The 22,330-nt window shown below is 41.2% G+C and overlaps 1 protein-coding gene across 5 annotated transcripts in view; it reads left to right on the forward strand.

Moving 5' to 3' along the window:
* ZNF521 (zinc finger protein 521) overlaps positions 1-22,330 on the forward strand; it is a 275,559-nt gene that overhangs the window by 126,615 nt on the left and 126,614 nt on the right. For 4 of the 5 annotated variants that reach the window (XM_054018220.1, XM_054018219.1, XM_054018216.1 and 1 more), the window contains one exon: positions 16,276-16,360. In XM_054018220.1, the coding sequence (XP_053874195.1) occupies positions 16,276-16,360 (85 nt within the window). The remainder of the gene's footprint in view (positions 1-16,275; positions 16,361-22,330) is intronic. The other variant, XM_054018217.1, reaches the window with a different exon arrangement.

Genomic DNA, 22,330 nt, shown 5'->3' on the forward strand with positions numbered 1-22,330 from the left:
GGCTGCAACTGTTGCTGATTGTGGGTGGAGAGAGCGGTGGCTTTATTGAATGGCTGCCTCAAAGCGCCTCGTAGTTTAAAAGAAACAAACACAAACAAAAAAAGTGACTGAAAAAATGGAACCTTTTTACTCCATATATCGGTTTCCTGCATATCTCAGATCTACCATATAGATCGTACTTTGCTGCCACATGCATCATCAACAAAATTATCTACTGAATTCTGATTACAAAATCTTTATTACCGATGTCAGCTGGCCTAGTCTTGAGTGATTCTAAGTATTACAACTCTTACTGACTTATCAGCAACTCCCACTGACTCAGGAAACTCCCTGAGTGGCAACACCCTTCAAGATCAGGACCAGTGTAAGGAGGCAGAAAGGTAGGGATCTGGAAGAAGATGTTAATAGTAGGCATAACAGACTTCTGATTATTAAACAGTGCTCAGGATTTATTAGTTTTGATGCTTACCACCCCCCCACCCCCGCCCCGGCAGGATCAAGCCTAGTGTAGGGAGGCAGACAGAGCATATTTGTTTTTCAGATCCCAGATTGAGTTTGCAGTGCTGGAAGTTAAGGAAATCATATTTGTACTTGTAAACTATGCAAATCTAAAATGAAGTAATTGAGAGAGAATAAATATAGAATCCCAAGATGTCATTTTTAGAGTCACTCTTCTGACAAGAGCTACGCTTTAATATTGAGTGTTCAAAGATCTGGAGATCTGAGGGATTAGGGACCTTGAAAAGAAGATGCTGTGATTTTAAAATGTTGCAAGATGTGGTACTTTCTGCATGAGGTCACATGACCTTCTGAGCCATCTAGCTTCACTAGACGACAGGAGGAGGACAGGTTTGCAGCTGAGACATTAAGAGAGATGATTGTACAAAGAGTTCAAGGATCTAGAGTGCAAAGGGCAAAAGACAGTACAGCAAATGGTAGCAAAGATTCTTTAGGCATAATAGCAAAGGTAGGCCTTGTTCAAGGGACACCGTCACACTTCTGTGAGAATGTTATATGCAATATGTTATATACTTTGTTTGGCACAGGTAAAAGTGTGATACCATGCCAGTTATTACAATCACTGAGAGTTCCTGTCTTTGGTGTCTTCACTATAACTAAGGGCCAGGATAGATGCTGCTAATTTAGGATTTAGCTTGAACAATTCTGCATTCAAGTTATCCTTGCCAGGAGCTTTCCCATTTTTTAAGGATCTGATGGCTTGAATGATCTCTTCCTTAGCTGGGGTATCTGTGTTGATATCTAGATCTTCTGCCTCCTGGATGTTCACTTCCTCGGTGGCTCCATGTTCAGCAATTCTTTGAAATGCTCTGTCCAGCGTATTTCTTGTTCTTAATAAGTTGTTAGTAGGTGTACTTGTTCGTTCCTGATGAGAGTGTTTGTTGGTGTCTGCCATTTACCACTGATAAGCCGTGTCATTTTGTAGACGGTTCCTTGTTCACCACGAGCAGCTGCATCCTCTGCTTGTGTTGCCAGATTATCAATATAATGCCGTTTGTCCGGTCTTACAAGGCATTTGACCTCCCAGTGTGCCTTGCTATACTGCTCCTGGTATCTGTCCTTTAGCTTCTGGGATTTTGTGTCTAAAACTTTTTTCTTCAGGGCTCGTCTGGTTTCTATGGCTTGTGCTGCCCACTGCTCTACAGCCAAAATGCTTCTGAAATAAATGTAGTCAAACTTTACTAATTATGGGTCACAGAGAACGAAAATGATGCTTAAAATTGTTGATTGGCTCTAGTTTTCAAGATATGCTATTGGGTCAGTATATATGCCCCTTGACTTGGGAATGGCGGAGGATAAGTGAGTTATAAAGGGAAGGGATCTCAATTTAAACCAGAAATGACTAAAATACATCTTTGACTGGATCTATGAATAAATCTATGACTGGGTTTGGACAGTACTTGCTTTTTAGGCAAAACAATGAATGATGCAATCTGAAGCTGGTATTGCGTCATACATGATATGAATTGCATCATGTTATTCCTAGAAGTCATGGATAATGCAATCAGAATGGACAGTGCAGATAACTTCTGCTATGTTTGTGGTGAAGTGACTTTTGCATCACAAAAGCGCAGTATAACCACGATGGTTAAGAAAGCCTATCACCTTTATTTTGGCTGCAAAATTGGAGATCAGGACAAGAGGTGGCCCCACACATATGCTGCAACACTTGTGCAACAAATCTTCGCCAGTGGGTGAACAGGAAAAGGAAATCTATGCCTTTTGCAGTGCCTATGATTTGGAGAGAGCCAACAGATCATACTAGCAATTGTTACTTCTGCATGGTGCCTCCAGTTGTGAAAGGTGTGTCAAAGAAGAAAAAGTGGACTGTGCATTATCCAAACATTCCATCAGCTATACGCCCAGTACCTCACGGAGAAGGACTGCCAGTTCCTGATGCACCAGAATCATTCTCACTTGAGTCAGACGAGGAAGAGGAAGAGGATGAAACTTCTGGTCCTGAACCATCAATGTTACAGGACCCACATTTTCTCCCATCCTCCTCCTCTGAACCACACCTCATAACACAAGGTGAACTGAATGACCTTGTCAGGGATTTGGAACTACCCAAGAGCAAGGCAGAGCTGTTGGGCTCCAGCCTACAGCAGTGGAATCTCCTGGCAGGTGATGTTAGGGTTTCCATGTTCCGTGACCGTCAAAAGGATCTTGTCCCATTCTTCTTCATGGAAGGCGATCTTGTAGCCTGCAACAACATCGATGGTGTGATGGCAGCCCTCAACATCGTTCACGATCCAGATGAGTGGAGACTGTTCATTGATTTCATCAAAGACGAGTCTTAAAGCTGTTTTACTGCATAATGGCAACGTTTTGCCATCAATTCTAGTTGATCATGCAGTCCATATGAAGGAAACCTATGACAACATGAAACAACTTTTGAGGTGCATAAACTATGACCAACATCAGTGGCAGCTTTGTGGTGATTTGAAGGTTGTTGCTCTCTTGCTTGGTCTGCAGACTAAGTACACAAAGTACTGCTGTTTTCTCTGCGAATGGGATAGTCGTGCAAGAGATTCCCACTACATCAAGAAAGATTGGCCACTCCGACAGTCATTGGAGCCTGGGAGGAAAAGTGTTCAGCATCCACCACTTGTTGAATCAAGGAAGATTTTGTTACCACCCTTACACATCAAGCTGGGTCTGATGAAGAACTTTGTCAAGGCCATTGACAAAACACAAGCAGCTTTCAAGTACCTCCGTGGAAAATTTCCAAGGTTAAGTGAAGCTAAGATAAAGGAAGGTGTCTTTGTTGGTCCTCAGATTCGTGAACTTCTTCGAGATGATGCATTTGACCATGCACTGCATGGCAAGGAAAAGACGGCATGGAAAGCCTTCCACTTAGTGGCAATAAATTTTTTCGGAAACAGCAAGGCAGACAACTACAGGTTGTTGGTGGAAAACCTCCTCGAGGCATACAAAAGTCTTGGTTGCAACATGTCACTAAAGATACATTTTTTGCACTCTCATCTAGATTTTTTTCCAGTGAACTGTGGAGCAGTGAGCGACGAGCACGGCGAGTGATTTCACCAGGACATTGCAACAATGGAGAAAAGCTATCAGGGCAAATGGAGCCCGTCAATGCTTGCAGACTATTGCTGGACAGTGACAAGAGATGCTCCATTTAATGAATACAAGAGACAAGCCAAGAAGCGCCGAGTAGACACTGAATAGGACTAAATTATGTACAGAATAGTTTTTTGCCTTTTGTTTCATAATAAATTTTATTTATATAACCCTTTTGCTGATTTTTAAAGTGTTACATAAACAGGACAGGTGAAATATTATCATGTAAAGCAACCATAAACACATGAAAAGACCTAGGTGTACAATTTATGATTCAAACTCTACTATTTACACAATATACATAGACATAAAATGTAAAAACTTAACTATCTTAGAAACAGTAGCCAATCCGTTGTTTTAATTGAAATATTTGAATTCAGCACATCAAAATACATAATAAATAGCACATTTTATCTCTGAAGCAGACAACTTCTCAAAAATTGTAGACCAGTGTAATGCACTCCTTCCTTCTCTTCTGCCTATAGCCTAGACAGGCTTCACTGCTCTTGTTTATAAATTGCTGTTACTTTGTCCCACTTCTTGTTGATCTCCTCATCTGCATTCCCCTCCTCTTCATCAAGGTCTGCAAGTGCTTGAAACCTGTTCTTTAGCTGCAGAATGAAAGCTTTCTATATTTGAGGAGACTTCAGCTTGTCAGTATCATAATGTCTATGTTCCTTGTTTGGTGGACCCACACTTCTCAGTTTTAGCTTGATGTAGGCTGTCACAAGGTGATGGTCGCTGCCAACATCTGCACCCTTTCTCACTTTCTCATCTGTCAGTGAGCGTCACCATTTGCCTTTGATCATGATATATCAATCTGGTTCTTATCTCTGCCATTTGGCACTTTTATCTGTGCCAAACAAAGTATTGTGTAAGATCATAGTCCAGCATATATCAGAGGCAGTTGATAGCGTTCTCAGAAAAGAGCCAGCTGGTTTTCAGAAAGGGCGTGGATGCACAGACAGGATCTTCATTCTACGAAACATAATAGAAGAGTGCTTAGAATGGCAACGGCAACTCCACATAAATTTCATAGACTTTGAGAAGGCTTTTGATAGCATTCACAGGACCAGCCTATAGCACATTTTGTGGGCATATGGAATTCCTTTCCGTATAATCAATGTCATCAGACGCTTCTGTTTCGACTTTACATGCAATGTTGATCACAGTGAGCTCAGTTTTGAAGTCAAAACAGGAGTACATCGGGGTGTGTCAGGTCTGCAATCCTCTTCAACATTGCTGTCGACTGGGTAATGTAGCGTACAACAGAAGACATGCCAAGAGGCATTAAATGGACACTCTTCTCATCCCTTGAAGACCTGGGCTTTGCAGATGATGCCGCTCTCCTATCACATACCCAACACCATAGACAAGAAAAAACAACTCAACTCAATGCATTCAGCCAGCAAATTGGACTGAAAATCAACCGCAATAAGACAGATATCATGACCTTTAATATTGCATCACCATCACCAGTACAGATAGAGGATTATGTTCTCACCAATGTAGAAACATTCACATACTTGGGCAGCACCATCAGCCAGGATGGTGGAACAAGCCAGGACATCCGGAACAAAATCAATAAAGCCAAGAACACCTTCAGGAGCTTAAATACAGCCTGGAAATCATCAAAATACAACATCAAAACCAAACTCAAGATTTATCAGAGCTGCGTACTTTCAACACTACTTTATAGGGCAGAATGCTGGGGAATGAGAAAGTATGACATGTCTAACTAAACTGTCTTCATTCCATACAACTTGCCTCAGAAAAATCCTCTGTATCTTTTGGCCCAGAACAATCTCAAACCAAGATCTATTGACACAGTGCAACCAAGAGGATCTGAGCACCATCGTTGCCAGGAGGCGTTGGAGATGGATCAGTCATGTGCTTCGGATGGAAACTGATTCCATCACCAGAGTAGCAATAACATGGACATCTGAAGGAAAGCAAAAACGAGGCTGCCTGAAAACAACATGGCGAAGAGCTGTGGAAGCCGAGCTGAAAAACCTGGGGCACAGCTGGGGAACCATTGAAAGACTTGTCAGAAACAGACAGGAGTGGAGGAGCTTCGTCATTGCCCTAAACGCCAGAGGCGAAATAGGAACATGATGACGATGAATATGTTATATAGCTACAAGTAGCTACAAAGAAAGAAGTTAGGAAAATATTATTTTTCAGCTTGTTTACTTTGTAGATTTGACAGCTATTTATCTATAGTCATTTTCACTGTTTTCCCTGTATAGTTAAGACCGTAATAAACATCAAAAGGAAAACTGAAAAAATTCTTATAAAATAATTAATCAGTTTTTTAAAACAATCAGAATATGCTAATTGAAGGGTACTTTATTAGCAACTGGAATATTTAGAAATTAGTCAGTATAAAAAATGCAAGTTGACAGTGCCCCTATGAGCAAGATAAATGGCTAACTATTCAGTGAAGCTGTCTAACATATGCTTAGTTCTCTGAGAGCTTAAGCATTCAGGAAGACAGAAAATAAATCCTCAGTTATGGCACTTGTCAAAAATAATCTGATCTGTGATGAAGAATGAGGTAAGTGGATAAATACGCTCTTTCAGAGCAGGGGCCAGGTTTCTTTATGTGTCTTGTGCAGCTCCAAGCACACTGGTAATAATAAAAACAATACAATGAAAAGTCAGGTGATGTCGTTCCAGGATTTGGTACTTGCAAATGGGTATAATATTGTGTGCAGACCTAGATCGTATGGTTTGTTGTCTGTGGGTATGTCTGCACTGCAGTAAAACACCCATGGCTGACCTATGTCAGCTGCAAGGTTCGAGCTGCAGGGCTATAACATTGCTGTGTAGACTTTTGGGCTTGAGCCAGATGTTTGGGTCACAGAGCTCGGGCTCTAGCCCGAGCCCGAACATCTACATTGCAGTTTTATAGCCTTGTAGCCTCTACCTCATGAGCCTGAAGGCTTGTCTACACTTAGGCCTGGTCTACACTAACCCCCCAATTCGAACTAAGGTACGCAACTTCAGCTATGTGAATAACGTAGCTGAAGTCGACGTACCTTAGTTCGAACTTACCGCGGTCCAGACGCAGCAGGCAGGCTCCCCCGTCAACTCCGCGTGCTCCTCGCGCCGAGCAGGATTACCAGAGTCGACGGCGAGCACTTCTGGGTTCGATTTATCGCGTCCAGACAAGACGCGATAAATTGAACCCAGAAGTTCGATTGCCTGCCGCCGAACCAGCGCGTAAGTATAGACAAGCCCTTACAGCCTTGCAGCGGTGCCTCTGTAGTGCATAGTGAAGACGTTACCTATGCTGACGGGAGAGCTTCACCCTTTGTTGGAGAAAGAGGACTAAAAGTCAGTTGAGCAGGACTTTGCGGGTTGGGCTAGTCACTTAGCAGCAAAGACTGCAGGCCAATGTTGGATGAACAAGTACATGGAAAAAGTCATTGTAGGTAAGGGAAGCATACAGGTTTATGAAGTAAAGAATATTGCTTGCAGGAGAGAACTAAAAAGTATATAGGTTAAACTAAGGAAGGCTGCATACTCCTACACAAACAGTGGAGGATAAAAGCAAGGTTGCATTAGAAGTTGCAAGGTACTTTTTGGATGCTGTATATAGGGACAATGGTTCAGTGGAAGGAGATACTAGTGGGGCTAAAACTGATAGGGAGGATCAAAGAAACAGATATTGATAAACGGGGTTCTATCTTTTAGCACTCCCAATGTGAAGACAGGGAACAGATGTCATAAATAGATACCCCTTTCCCAAAGAAAGAAGAAACTCTGAAATGGAAGTGGCCAAATATAAAAGGAAACATTAAGCGGATATATTTGCAGTCTCTTTTTGGAAATAGAAGAGGTATCAATGGACTAGGGAAACACTACTGCTAACAGACATTTAACAGGGGATGTAAGGATTATGCAGGAAATTACAGGTTTGTAAGCTTGATTTAAACAGCAAGGAAAGATGCTAGAAAGCCTAATCAAATACATAATAGAGGAACACCTAGAAACTTTGGATTTAATGAAGGATAGAGGGCACAGATTCACAAAAGAGGGATCATGTCTAAAAATTTTGATGGACTATTTTGATGAAGTAACCACAAGCAGTGATAGAAGAAGCCGTGAACATAATTTACCTGGATTTTAGAAAAGCTTTTCAAACTGTACAGCACAAAAGACTAATCTGTGGGATGAATAAGTATGGCATAGGGAGAGCTACTTTATTTGATTTTTTAAAAAACCGTAACTTGGATACAGAAAGCATAGGAGACTTGTGAATTGAAGCAGTTTAGGTTGGAGGAATGTGAATAATGGAATGCCGTAAGGATCATTTGGGCTGATTTTGTTGAATTTATGCAGCATATCGATAGCATGGAAGAAAGAACAAGTATTAAGGTGATGAAATTTACTGATAATACAAAACTGAGGGAATGTCAGTACAAAAAAGGTGATAAAACTCTGAATGACTTGACAAGGAGGTGGAGCATTGGCAAATAAGTAAGCGTATGCAGTTCATTTTAGCGTAGAGTAATGAGGCAAGGCAACAGAAAAGAAAAAAAAAGAGCTACATAACCCAGATAGTCATACAACTTAGAACACTACACAGATGGATATGAATAACACTGTAAATCTTCAAATGTAGTATTTATTAGCTGTTTTGTTTTTAAAAGAAAGTAAAATTCTTGGACACGTAGAAATATGGAGTATTTCTGGTACTGACCAGAGGGAAACTGATGCTGATGCTGGTGAAGACGTCCTCGCTCTGGCACCATTTCCTGGACCCTCGGCACCAGCTGGCGGAACCCTCCATGGTCTCCCCAAGCTGACTCATCCTTGGAGACAGAGACGGAGTCCTGCTCCCAAACAAGAGGCTGTTACCAGTATCCATCCTACATCCCACCAGATCCCAGTGCAGGTACCCCTCGGGCCCCTGGCCCAGAGGACAGTGGCATACGTAGGTCGAATGGCCATTTTGGAATCCGTGGGGTTTTCCTCCGGTATGAGGACAGCCTTCTAGCTGTTTGTACTCAGTTTGTCCGAGAGAAGGGCAGCTCCACCACACCATCTGCCACCCGACCTGGACTCAGTACGGAGCCTGGTACCAACACTCAGGACTTAGGCCTGCATGTTATGATTGATGTAGAAGTTAGAGGAGGAAGGCCCCCTGCCAGTGAAGGTTTTACCCTCATCCTCCCCAGGCAAAGTTGTGTCGGGACCATGCAGCTCGGCGCCGCAGGATGACTTCAGAGTTCACCAAGAACTATAGAAAAGGGTGCTTCTAAGCTAGGGCTAGAGGTGAAGGTGCTTAAAGAGTCCTCCCAGAGCCTGACTGCTATCTTGGCAGCAGCAAAGGTGGCCCTATCCCTCAATGAGGCTGTTACGGGTCCAGTCAGGTCCCTATGGCAGACCCCTTCTTCGCTGCCTGCCACAGAGCAGAGAAGATGTACTATGTTCCCACCAAGCGGTGTGAATATCTATATTTCCATCCCCCTCCCCCCTTGTGGTCACAGCGGCCAACGAAAGAGACAGACAAGGGCTGCAAGCCAAAGGACTCAAAGAAGCTGAACCTGTTTGGTAGAAAGATTTATTCTATTGATGGGTTACAGCTTCACATCTCCAATCAGCAGGCCTTGCTTGGGAGGTTTAACTATAACGTCTGGGACTTCATGTTGAAGTTTAAGGATTCGCTGCCCCAGGAGTTCTCTGCTCTGATGGAGGAAGGGAAGACCATAGCCAGGGCCTCCCTCCAGGCTGTGATCCTAAGAAGGTGCTCCTGACTCCAATCTTCAGGGCTGCCACTGGAGGTTTAGCAAGCCATTCAGGATCTTCTGTTTGAGGAAACCTCCTTCTTCTCTGAATAGACAGATGCGAAACTCCATGGCCTGAAAGATTCCAAGGCCACCCTTAGATCCCATGGCCTCTACTCCCTGGTACCGTCGAGGAAGCATTTCAGACCTCAACAACTAGTCTACTTCTTGGATTCACCACATCACCAAGACCTGTTTAAGAAATAGAGCAGAGGTTATAAATGCAGGCAACCACCCCCTTCCACCTCAGCCTCACAACCGGGATCACACAGATATCCAGGAGGCCCCAAGCAGAGCTTTTAAAGAAGCACCCAGGGGCATTATATCAGTTCCCATAACGGATCCTGCCCCAGCTTTGTTTTCAGACCAACTCTCCTACTTCAGCCCAGCATGGTCCCTCATCACCTCGGATCTTTGGGTGCTGAGTACGGTGTACGAAAGTTACATCCTTCAGTTTTCTTCCAGCCCTCCCTCCCATACCCATCCCCGTTCAGGGACCCTTCTCACGAGCAAGCCTTCCTGCGGGTAAGGGCTGTGGGGGAAATGCCTCAGAACTTAAGAGGGAAAGGGTTTTATTCTTGCCATTTCCTAATCCTGAAGGCCAAAGGGGGTCTGCAACCCATGCTATGCCTTCATTGCCTCAACAGTTATCTCAAGAAGCTGAGGTTCTGCATGATCTCCTTGGCATCCATTATTCCCTGGATCCAAGGGACTGGTATGCCACCCTGGACTTGAAGGACACCTAGTTCCACATCTCCATCTTCCATGGCCATGGAAGGTTCCTCAGGTTCATCACAAATCAGACCAGCTGCCACTTCACCATCCTCCCTTTTGGCCTGTTGGCAGCCCCTCAGGTTTTCACAAAATGCGTGGTGGTGGTGGTGGTGGTGGCGGCGGCCTTCCTCAGAAGGTGAGACATTCAAGTATTAGGGGCCAGTCCGAGGCCCAGGTGAAAGCCAACATCAATCTACCATTTATGCCCTGGGCCTATTGATAAATGAGCAAAAGTCATCTCTCACCCCCATCCAGAGGATAGAATTTATTGGTGCTCAATTCCACCGACACCAAAGCCTTCCTCCCAGAGGCTCCCTTTCAGACAATGTTGGCTATGATATCCAAGGTCAAGACCCACCCAGGCACAAGAGCCCAAATTTTCCTCAAACTTTTGCGTGCACTTATGTGGTATAGCACGCAAGACTGCACCTCAGACCCCTACAAGCTTGGCTGGTCTCAGTGTACTCACTGAGCCATTACCACTTGGACTCAGTGCTTACAGTTCCTGCCCTGGTCCTCGTCTCCCTTGACTGGTGAAGGGGTCCCTGATCGGTGGGTGCAGGTGTTCCCTTTGTCACCCCCCCCAACCATCAGTACCCCTAATTTTGAACATGTCCAATCTAGATTGGGAGGCTCATCTCCAGTACCTCAGGACTCAGGGCCTGTGGTCCCAAGAAGAGCTCCCCTTGCACATAAACGTCAGAGAGCTCAGAGCATTCCAGGCGTTCCTATCCCAGATCAAGGGCAAAGTCGTACAAGTGCTCATGGACAACACAGCAGCCATGTTTTCGATCAATAGACAGGGAGGAATGTGCTCGTCTACCCTGCTTTAAGAGGCCATTTGCCTGTGGGACTTCTATGTGCAACACTCCATCCACCTCGAAGTTTCCCACCTTCTGGGAGCCCGGAACACTCTAGCAGATCACCTCAGCAGGTCTTTCTCTTCTTACCACAAGTAACCAAATTCATCTTCCAGAGGTGGGGGTTTCCTCATGTAGACCTGTTCACAACCAAGCAGAACAGAAAATGTCAACGGTTTTTCTCACTGCGCGGTCATTGTCTGGGCTCCCTCTCAGATGCCTTCCTACTCCCATGGACAAAGCTCCTGTTCTATGCATTTCCCCCTGTTCTTTTGGTACACAAGGTCCTTCTGAAAGTCAAGTGAGACAAAACAAGGGTTATTCTTATAGCCCCTGCATGGCTGCACCAACACCGTTTCAGCACGCTATTAGATCTATCAGTAGCACCCATGCTGCCGCTCATGCCCCTCCCAGTCCTGATCTCACTAGATCGTGACCTTTTGCTCCACCTGAACATCAAGACCCTCCACTTGACCATGTGGAAGCTGCATGGTGGAATCCAGTGGAGCTGGCCTGTTCAGACCCATCTACAGGAGGACTTATCTAGCCACATGGAAGCGTTTCTCGGTGTGGTCTTCCCAACAAGGCCTCTCACCAACTTGGTCACCTCTCCAGTCCATGCTGGAATACCTACTCCATCCGAAACAATAGGGTCTAGCCATTTCATCATTCAAAGTGCATTTAGCAGCAAAAGCAGCCTTCCACCCTCTGGTGGATCAGTCTTCTCACATGAAATATGTCCATTCACTTCCTCAAGGATCTAGAGAGGCTTTACCATCAAATTTGTGAATCTATCCCTCTGTGGTCCTGTCGAAACTCATGGGCCCTCCTTTTGAGCTGTTGGCATCACGGCCTCTGTTGTATCTCTCCTGGAAGGTCAGCTTCCTGCTAGACATTACCTCAGCCAGAAAAGTCTCAAAAATTAGGGCCTATACATGAGAACTGCTGTATATGGTGTTCTTGTAAGAACAAGTTCAGTTGTGCTCCCACCCAGCATTCCTCCCAAAGCTGGTCTCATAGTTTCATAGTAATCAGGCTATTTTCCTGCCAGTTTTCTTCCCTAGACCGCACAAGAATACAGAGGAGTGTCATCTTCATGTGCTGGATTTGCCCTGGTCTTCTACACTGAGAGAAACCAAACCGTTCCCTAAAGCCACGCAGCTCTTTGTGGCATTAGCAGACAGGATGAAAGGCCTACCGGTTTCAGCACAGAGAATTTCATCCTGGATCACTTCCTGCATTCATATGTGCTATGATCAAGCGGGTACTCTTCCTCCTGCTATCTTGACAGCACATTCAACAAAAGCTCAGGCTTCATCAGCAGTGTTTCTGGCCCAGGTCTCCTCCCACTATGCCATCACCTAGCAGACCAGCATGATGCCAAGTTTGGCAGAGCAGTGTTGCAGTTCACATGTTCATGAACTCCAATTCCACCTCCTCCGGTACCGCTTGGGAGCCATCTAACATGGAATTGACATGAGCAAGTATTTTCCATGTACCTAAAATTACTTGTGCATCAGATTCAAATTCAGCATGTGGAGATGCTGCCAAATCTGCTGGCCCTGGACTGGGGTCTTTGACAGGAGGGTATTTTATTGAAGGGTTGTAAAGATCTTTTGAAAGCCAGTTGTTCCAGTTCAGTAGGAAGGTGGAGCCAGAACCATGTTAAAAATTAGAATGAGGAGGTTCATGACTTGAACTTAAACTATCTAAGCCCTTGTCTATAACAGAGTTCAAAAAAGAACTTGATAAGTTCATGGAGGATAGGTCCATCAATAGCTATTAGCAATGATGGACAGGGATGGTGTCCCTAGCCTGTTTACCAGAAGCTGGAAATGGGTGACAGGGGATTGATCACTTAGAGATTACCTGTTCTGTTCATCCCCTCTGGGGCACCTGGCACTGACCACTGTCAGAAGACAGGATACTGAGCTAGATGCATCTTTGGTCTGACCCAGTATGGCCGTTCTTATGTTCTTACCCTGCACTCTCACCCTGATGCAGCATGTCTCGTTGTCCCCAGTTGTGGAATGAATTGCAACCTGGCACAATTTAGAGCAACCTTAAGGCTGCTGTAGTTGGTCCAGGTACTGAACTGGCCCCATCAAGGTCGGGATGTGGAAAGGGGATATGAAGCTACTTTTGTTCCCCACCCTTCTCCCATGCCCAGCACTACTTTAGTTCAGCTTAGGATTCAGCCCGCTATTTGTCATTGGCTCATTGCATTTCTGAAGCCTAAAAAAAAGAATTACTTACATCTCTTCTGTATTTTGGTAACAAGATTTTTAACTCACAACTCTAGTGTTCCATAGCTTTGTCTGAATTATATTTGTGTTGCAGTATTGTGGTTTAATATGCTTTTCGTGAGGCTTACATGTAAAACCAAACAACTCTGTCACCAACTTGTTGACTTTTTAGGATGGGATGTTCAAAAACACTCAATATTGACCTAACCCTTCATCTTCCTAAAAGTCAATGGGAGTTTTACCATAGCTCTTTTAACAATCCTACTCTGAAAGTTCACATATTTTTTTTAAAAAAGTTGTATTTTTAAAGAATTAAGTCAGGTTAGAACTGAGAAATGAATATTTATTAATAGAGACAAATTTTTCTTTGTAAGTGGCTCATCTTTGAAAGGCCAATGAACACCTTAACAAAAAATTAATTAAAATCTAGAATGTGAAAAAAGCAACAGAAAAGGCAGAAATTAATTTGCATTAAAAATCAGTCATAAAAAGAGATCAACTGCAAAAGTTGTATTCTTGATAACTACACCATGTCAGTGTCAGCAAACAAATAAGAAAAGCTCCCTCTTAACTCTCAAATGTCAAAAGTTTTAAAAAAAGTTGTTAGAAGAAGTCTGTTTTAATAAATAAATTAATATTTACTCAAGAATACATAAAAGCCATTGTAGGGTCAAAATGATGGTGATTTCTTTCTGCTTTTCCCTATTATATCTACTTCATTCTAAATAGAGAGAGTCAGAAAATGGAAGGGAAAAATGCTCAGAATATTTTTTTCTTTGTTTAAGCAAAATTTAATTTCAGCTATTTTTTCCAACCAGATCTAATAAGAAATTACTAAATATCAATAAATGTGTGTTGGCTTTTTCCAGTGTTTGGAGGGAGGAATGAAAATCTTTCTGTCTATCTGTGCAGACTTAGCCATGCCACCTTGCAAATGTCTAGAAGGGACCCAAGAGACTCATATGGGTTTTTCGGTTACAACCTGTTCCTACATCCATTGAAGTCCATGACAGTTTTGCCATATTGACTACAATGGGAACAGGATTGGTCCCTTTGCAGTGAAAAGTGATTGTTTAGAAATATAAAAAGTATGGAAATAAGTATGTGATGTTTGTTCAGCACATTGTGAAAATGACTGGTTTTGATCTCTTAAAATCTAAGCTCATTGATACACAAGTTTAGACACATCTAGATAAGTATATGCTGAGTTAATAAAAGTTGATGGTAATATTTTAGAAGCTGCTCCAAGACTAAAAAAGAATCAATGTTTGATCTAGCAACAATGACAAAAGCATTCTTTTCTTTGTGATAAAAGAAAACATCTATGTGGATCTGCAAATATGTCAAATCAGTTTGAAGAGGCTAGTAAGTGCTGGTATATTATTTTTTTGTTGTCAAGTGATTTTATTCTTTATCATTAGACTTCAAAGAAGAAAGAAAGTGTGTTCTGTTATCATATTCATCAGTCATAATTTTTGTAGACGATTCTTGACACACACTATGTTTTACTGCGCTAACAAGAGAAAAGACCAGCCATTAAGTTTATGTGTCTTGGCTTTTCAACAAAGTCACATATCAGAAATAATGCAAGGGGTATGCTAATAAACAATATATAATGTTGGCCAACTGGGAGTAAGAAATATTTTCTAACTAGTTCTAAAGGGAAACAATGTTTTTTTTTTTAAAAGAGTGATTGTTGTTTACGCAATATATGTTGTTCTGTATGTCACCATCAAAAGCCTCTTGTAAAGAGCTCAGCACAATAAATCTTGATCCCGATTGTCATTATTTAAAGGTCTCTGCTAGATTTAGATGTACTATGGCATGTTCACACTTACCTACATATAATAGTAAGATTTTGGATGGCATCTGTTCAAAATGCATTTCTGCAGATGATTTCCATGTCACTACATATAGTCATAAAATAGGAAAAATAATTGGAACATCAGCAGACCTTTCAGATTTTATTTGTAAAATTGAATGAAAACCAGACTTGTTCTCCAAGTATATGGTGATTTCATTTCTCCATGCAAGGCCTTGACTTGGTTAAATAGCATGAAATTTTCACTTTGGTTCAAATGAAAAGCAGCCAAGAGATCTGTAGTTGTTTCCATTGAAAACCACCACAGCACATTTTGTTACTGTCATTAAGAAAATTAAAATAGTCACCGATGGCCTCAGCTTATTTTTGAAACAGTCTGATATATTGTTCTCACAGGGATATCTTTACAAATCTTTTGTTTTTCAGGACTGACTTTGGTCATCCAAGTAGTGTTCCATTTAATATGGAAAGGAAGGCATTTGTTCAACCCCTTTGCATTGCTTCTAGAGTTGGAAAGACACAAACAGAAACATGAGTATATGTCTGTCTACACTGCTGCTGGAAGTGAGCCTCCCAACCTGTGTAGACCGACGACTTGAGAGCCAGAGATCCAGCCCAAGCTGCAGCATCCACACCGCTATTTTTTGAGCACTGTCTCAAGCCCCACTAGCGCCAGTCTGTCCACCTGGGCGGTGAGGCTCCCAGCCATAGTGTAGACATGCCCTTTGGTTAATTCACCTTCCTGAGAGGCTGTAACTAGGTTGACGGAAAAATTCTTGGGTTTGAGGAGGAATGGGATTAGGATATGTGGGTTTTTATTCCTGACACCGCCACTACTTCATTATGGGCCTGATCCAAAAGCCATTAATATTAAAGGAAGGACTCCCATTTGACCTCTTTGTATCTTACTTTACAAATCTGTAAACACAGGCATTATCACAGTACTTACCACGCAGGGGAGTTGTAAAGCTTAAAAAGTGTCATTTGTAAAGAGCTATGAGAGATTCAAGTAAAAGGTGCTACAGATGGCAAAGTGTTATTTAATATTAATAATTAATTCTTAATGAAAACACCTCTGGAGTGCTTTAAATTACCACTTTGAACTAACCATTTTGAGTTATAATGAAATGGTTCAGGCTCTATGTTTAAACGTATTTTCTCTACCCATGTCTCTTTAGAAGAAGACCTACCAGTGCATCAAGTGTCAGATGGTTTTCTACAATGAATGGGATATCCAAGTCCATGTTGCAAACCACATGATTGGTAAGTGAAGCACTAAATCTTGTTGAAGATAGATAGCCCTTTCTCCTTCTTGTGTTCATCATTGCCTGCAAAATTAAACAGAGTTAAGGAGAAATTAATTGTGCAACCGTCAATGATTTACCTAGGCATGATTGATTTTTTTATTCATATTATTAGACCTGATAAAGCATTAGCATGTTTTATTTTCTGCAAGGGCTAGTTTAGACTTCTGCAGAGAATTATATATCTACTTCCAGTCAAAACACAGGTGATTAACAAATTAAACTTCTAATCATTTTTGCATTATTGAAAACAAACTAACAGGAATGGTTAATGAACTGGATGTTAGCTTTCCGTAGAGTTTTAGACAGGTTTTAATTTCAGAAGTTATTATGATAATGACACTACAGTGTGCTGCTCAAGCACCTTGGTACCAAAATCAAAACTAGCGAGTTTCTGTCTTTAGGAAACATAAATAATTCAAATGGCCATAAAAATAGTATTATATGTTCTGTATGAACAGTCTGGAAACAATTTGGAGTGTGTCTCTCTGTACAAAATTAAATACTATATCTTATTTTTAAAAATAAGGAATTGTAGTATTCAATAATAGGATCTGCATTTTTAGATACAGACATTTAAAAATTATTTTCTATTTGGATTCCTGATCCAAGCATGGCTTGATATTTACAAACCTATGTTAGAGATGTGAGGTGGAATAAAACAAAAAGAGCATTTTCTTTAATATTCATATTTTCCCATTACTTGCTTATTCCCATGGGGTTGCCCACAATGTTTTCAATTTGGTAACCACTCAGTAATAGCTCTAAGAATTCTACCAGTCAATTAAATTTATCAAGCACATCTTTTGCCCGCTAATAAAATAACATTGCCGTAGTTGTCTTATTTTGTTATTAGCCTCTTTTCAGAAATTTCATATAGCAAGCAGGGAATCATTGATTTTACACTTACTTCATATTGTTTTTGTTGTAACGTAAAAAAGTTCAAATTGCAGATGGTACAGTACAGCAGAGCAGCCAGTAATCACATGTCCAGTTGGTAAGAAGTTTCTCTTTTTAAGTCAATAACTCAGATATATCTGAGCTGATATAACAAAATATTACAAGCAAGCTTATGAATTTCTTCCGTGAATTTCAGGAGTTTGGTTGGACTATAAGTGGCCTGACAAAATTAATGAAGTAGTGAGAGAAATAGCCTGTTAATCAGTTTTAATACATTTAAAATATGAACATTTATGTTCTTTGCAGAAAAATGAATAAACACAAATTATGAGTTGGGCTTGAAAGGCAGTTCAGTGGTTTGCTTGTTGGATTAAGTCTCACTTTTGACATTCTTAATCTTTGGGGGAAGATAACAAACTGGTTCATAATGTTAAATCTGGATCAGTAACTTAGAATTTAAAAATAGAACATTATGCACAACAGAACACACCTTTCCGTTGTTTTCTTTGGATCCCAGTGTATGGCATATTCTTAATGATCTTTTGCAGCAATTAGTGGATACTGAGAATTTGACAATGAGAAATTGTCAAAAACTGTGTGGGTAAGGGATAATGCTGGAACGTCAGACAGTCTCAAACAGTGTGGTTGTTTGCCACCGATGTCCCATCTGCCTCTGATTCCTTGGTAAGGGCATCCCTCTGCTCCTTAAACATTTTGGAGGAGGGTGGGGGAGGAGGGGTTGTTTTGTTTAGTGGGTACAGCAAGATGGATCCAGACTAGTGTTGATCAGATTTGATGGTAATTGCAGTTTTCTTAAAACTGAGTTAATGATGTTTGTATTTTATTCTGAAAAGTTGGATGAGGTTGAATGGGAGGGAGGTCCTTTTCCTTAGTAGGCGTATCAACCATGCATGATATTGCTTCATGACATAACCATAGTGACACAGATTTACATTTGCTTAATATAAAATCTTCCCAGTGGGGAGAAGGAGCTCACAACTCATGCTGGGAGATTTGCAGGTCATGCTTTTGATAATCTGTGTTCACTGGAAGTTTCTTATGTGTATCGCCAGATTTAAGAGTTTAGCTCTTAATGGTGCAACCCTAATTAATAAAATACAGATTTGGGGAAGGCGGAGGGGGAAATCAACAAAGTATAAGAATTCTATTGCTGAGAGTTGTGAACATGACCTCACTACCAAAGCGGAGGAAAACAAATGTTTTTGTTTTCCAATTCTGTTAGTCCTCTCACCGTTTATTAGATTTTTCCTTAGCTATCTTTCTAATTTTACTTCCCCCCTCCTCCTGCTCCGCTCCTTAATTTATTTCCTTGTTCACTAGCATGACAGGCCTTTCCCCAAGACCATATCCTGTCTACAAAGAAAGGTTAAAAGCGTGCCATCAATCTGTTTAAGTTTTCAGATTGACCTTACTGTGAGTGGGAGATGGGTATAATATATATAAAACATGGATGTGTGTGTGTCTCTGAGTATGCATATGTAAAAATAAACAGATTAAACACATAAGTAACTATCAGCATCTGGAGGCTTCCTCCTGCCCACTCACCTGCCATAAAACCCTAGTGTTCTAAGCACTCCAATCTCCACATTTCTAAAATCAGAAGCTGTGAGCCGTAGAAGAGCCCACTCGGGCTGATAAAGCATTTCTTGCTGCCCTAGTTCCCCTGTAACAAGGATTGGCAGAACAGGATACAGTGTATTTGCCCTTGCAGGTGGAGTGAGGCACCCTTAGAGAGAGAGCGAATGGTCCAGGAAGGCAGGAGGGAGTAGATAAAAATCAAGGGGTTTAATAATACCCAGATGGACTGTGGGAGCAACACATACCTTCAGCTTCAGGCATTATATCCCCATCTCAGGAGATATATTTTCCATTTGGATTAATATTTTACCATTATTGGCTTCCTAGCCAGTCAATATTTGTATTATATTTATTGATAGGTGTGGATTAGTCTTTCCTAATTTGAGGGCTCCCAGATGACTTTGGAGGAATGATAGGGCAAAGGAAAAGAAGAGCAGTGGTGGTGGGGAAAGTTGCACGACCCCATATCTGTCCTTTCCCACCATCCATGCATTGTGCTCCCGAGACTAGCAGGCAGTGAAGGCCCACCAACTTTCCATCCCTGCTCCCACAGCAGTCTCTAATAAAGATGGCTACAGATGCGGATGATGATTATTTTTCTCCTGTGCTTCCATGGCCTTCAGCTAAGCTGCAAGGGCACATATCATCATATCCCTGGAACCACCAGTGGAGGCCCCCATCCCAAGCAGTAGGGAACAGAGAAGGAACTACTAAATGAGACAGCAGAAATGAATAGCAATTAGAAAGGGGGAAAAGACAGAGAACAGAAAAACATAAGACTATTTAAAAAATAACAGAGGCAGAAAAGAATAGGAGAGACATTAAGACAGAAAGGAAGATGGCAGTACCTGCCGGGACATGGTATGTTGGGACATGGAGTGAGGGAGTTCATCCATTAAACCGTTGTGAGGAGAGTCTATCCGAAAATGATTGAGAGCCACTGATGTAGATACATGTTTAACTGATTAAAGAAAAAATGTTTGTCCTCAGCAATTTTGTGGCCTAAACAGATTGATAGGATCCCTGTAATTATTCTGTCCATTGGCCAAGGCCATTGGCCTTAAATTGGACTCATGTTGTTAACATCCAGAGAGAGTGGATTCATTACTGAAGGTCACTAAGGCAAATATAGGTTTAAAAAATCCAAGTATGAAACTTAGTCTTTTAAATAAGGCAAGCGGCATTACTTTGTTGGCTAAAATATCTCCACTGAGGGTAGATATTTTTAGGTAGTGTGTCCGTCTGTGTTTTTGTCTAATCAAATATAATATCAAATAGTCATTTAGCGGGGGAAGAGGGATTAGAGGCTATTTGAAAAGCCTCTTACTCTTCTCTGTTAAGAGGGTGTATAGTGATTTTACAGATTTTATTATACATTTCAATCAATCTAACAAGATGGATTATGCCACCTAATGGAAAATAAAATCTGCAGATGACCCAGTGAGGTGTAACCTTAAGTATCTTTGACAACAAAACAATTTACATTTGTTTATATGCAAGTCTCATACTGAAAGGATTTCAGAGAGATGGATTTTGTTAGTAATTATACTTATCAGCTATATAGCACTTTATAATTTACATTTTTGAAATGTTGTACAAGCTTAATTAATCCTTACAGCATACCGTGGTGAGGTATGCAGATAAGTATTTATCATGCCCATTTTATAGACCGAGAAACAGAGGCAGAGAAGTGAAATACTTTACCTAACGCAGTGGTTTTCAACCTGTGGTCCATGATCCCTGGGAGTTTGCAGACTATGTCTAAGATGTCCAAAGGGCTCCGCACCTCCATTTGAAATTTGTTAGGGACTCACAAATGAAAAAAGGCTGAAAACTACTGACTAGATGTAGGTAGTCAGTAGCAGAGAGCTCAGGAATTCCTGATCCCCAATTCTGTGTTCATTCCTTTAGACCATGCCAGGTAATATACAAGTTTTCTTAAACTACACGCTGTTTAGCATTAATGCTATAGAGGAGTCTTGTGGACCGAAAGTGCTACAAAGCTTTTTTTTTTTTTAAATACACCTTCTATTTACATGCAAATTTGGATCCAGAGAGATGAAGGTATTTTTGTTTCTAGAGGAAACTGCCAAATGCAAACATATTTGTCAATAAAACTATTTTATAGCTTTGCGTCTATTTGGGGGGAAAAAATCCAAACCCAGACATATTTTAATATTGCCTCAGTGAGGTGTAAGAAAACATATCTACAATTCCTGTCTTCTTTTATTTTTTCCTCTGAATAAGATACAAAGCTTTTTAGCAGTTGTTCTCGAGAATCAACTGTCTCTTGATGTCTAGAGATGAGAGAAGTTTCCTGATATCTCTTTGTTTAGCTCACATAGTTTACTGTTGGCATTTGACACAAGTGTGCAGAAAGATACCCCTCCACCTGTTATTTTAAATAAATATGGTAAAGATTTTTTCTTCTACCTATTTCTTTACATTTGTGTTACTTGACGTACTAGCATGTAGACTGAAGTGTAGCCATAATGTCTATAATTTTTTCACACACATACAAAGTGGATCAGAATCAAGGGAGTTCAGACGTGTTTAACTCAGCAAAGGAATTACCCCATATAAAATTATGAGGCTCAACAGCAGTAGTGTAAATTTGTAAGTGCTCTGAATAAAGTGCTGTTAGGCATGAGATAATGTAAAGTGATGACTTTGCCAAGAACTATTTATGAAGAGCTTAATTTTTTTCACTCTGATAATTCTTGACCAATAATTACCAGCCTCTAATTATCTATTTTAGTTAGAAAGAAATCTCTATCACTATGGAAGTTGGCATTGCAACTAGCGCATAAATCCCCAAAGAGGTAAATGTGTTCCAAACAGCCACAAACAACTGTCTCATGGAACATAGTGAGCAAATTGCGAGCCGCTGGCTGTGCACAACAGAGCAGCACATTTACCATTGAAGGCTGATCAGGCTGACAAAGAGAATGATAAAAGGGGAAAAACAGCCACAATCTTTGTAGTTCACTGCAACTTAGATTGACTGTAGAGAGCAAGCCAGGGCTCTGTAGCGATAACCACAGTCCGCATGAAAAGTTGTGGTGATAGGGGCCAGGCTGTGGCATCACTAGGATGCAGTGGTTTTTCACATCTCCAGTTTTTATAGATATATGTATGTCTTTTTATGAGTTTGCCTTACATTTCATATCTAGTATAAATTGTGTGTGAGTTGAAGTGTGTGGTTTTTGACAGAAGGGTGTATTGTGGGCAAGGATCAGAAAAAAAAACCCGTAGCATGAAAATAATGACAAAACTAGAGTCAAAACCAATATCAAAGTCAATGGAAAGACTCCCATTAACTTCAGTGAGCATTAGACCAGGCCCATAGATTGATTAAGAGAGTCTGTGCTGAGAAAGTAATAGTCCTAAAGAACTTTTTTAGAAATAATGCATTTAATTCATCTGAGAT

This window comes from Malaclemys terrapin, chromosome 2 (assembly GCF_027887155.1).
Source record: "Malaclemys terrapin pileata isolate rMalTer1 chromosome 2, rMalTer1.hap1, whole genome shotgun sequence".
In the NCBI taxonomy this organism is placed as follows: domain Eukaryota; kingdom Metazoa; phylum Chordata; order Testudines; family Emydidae; genus Malaclemys; species Malaclemys terrapin.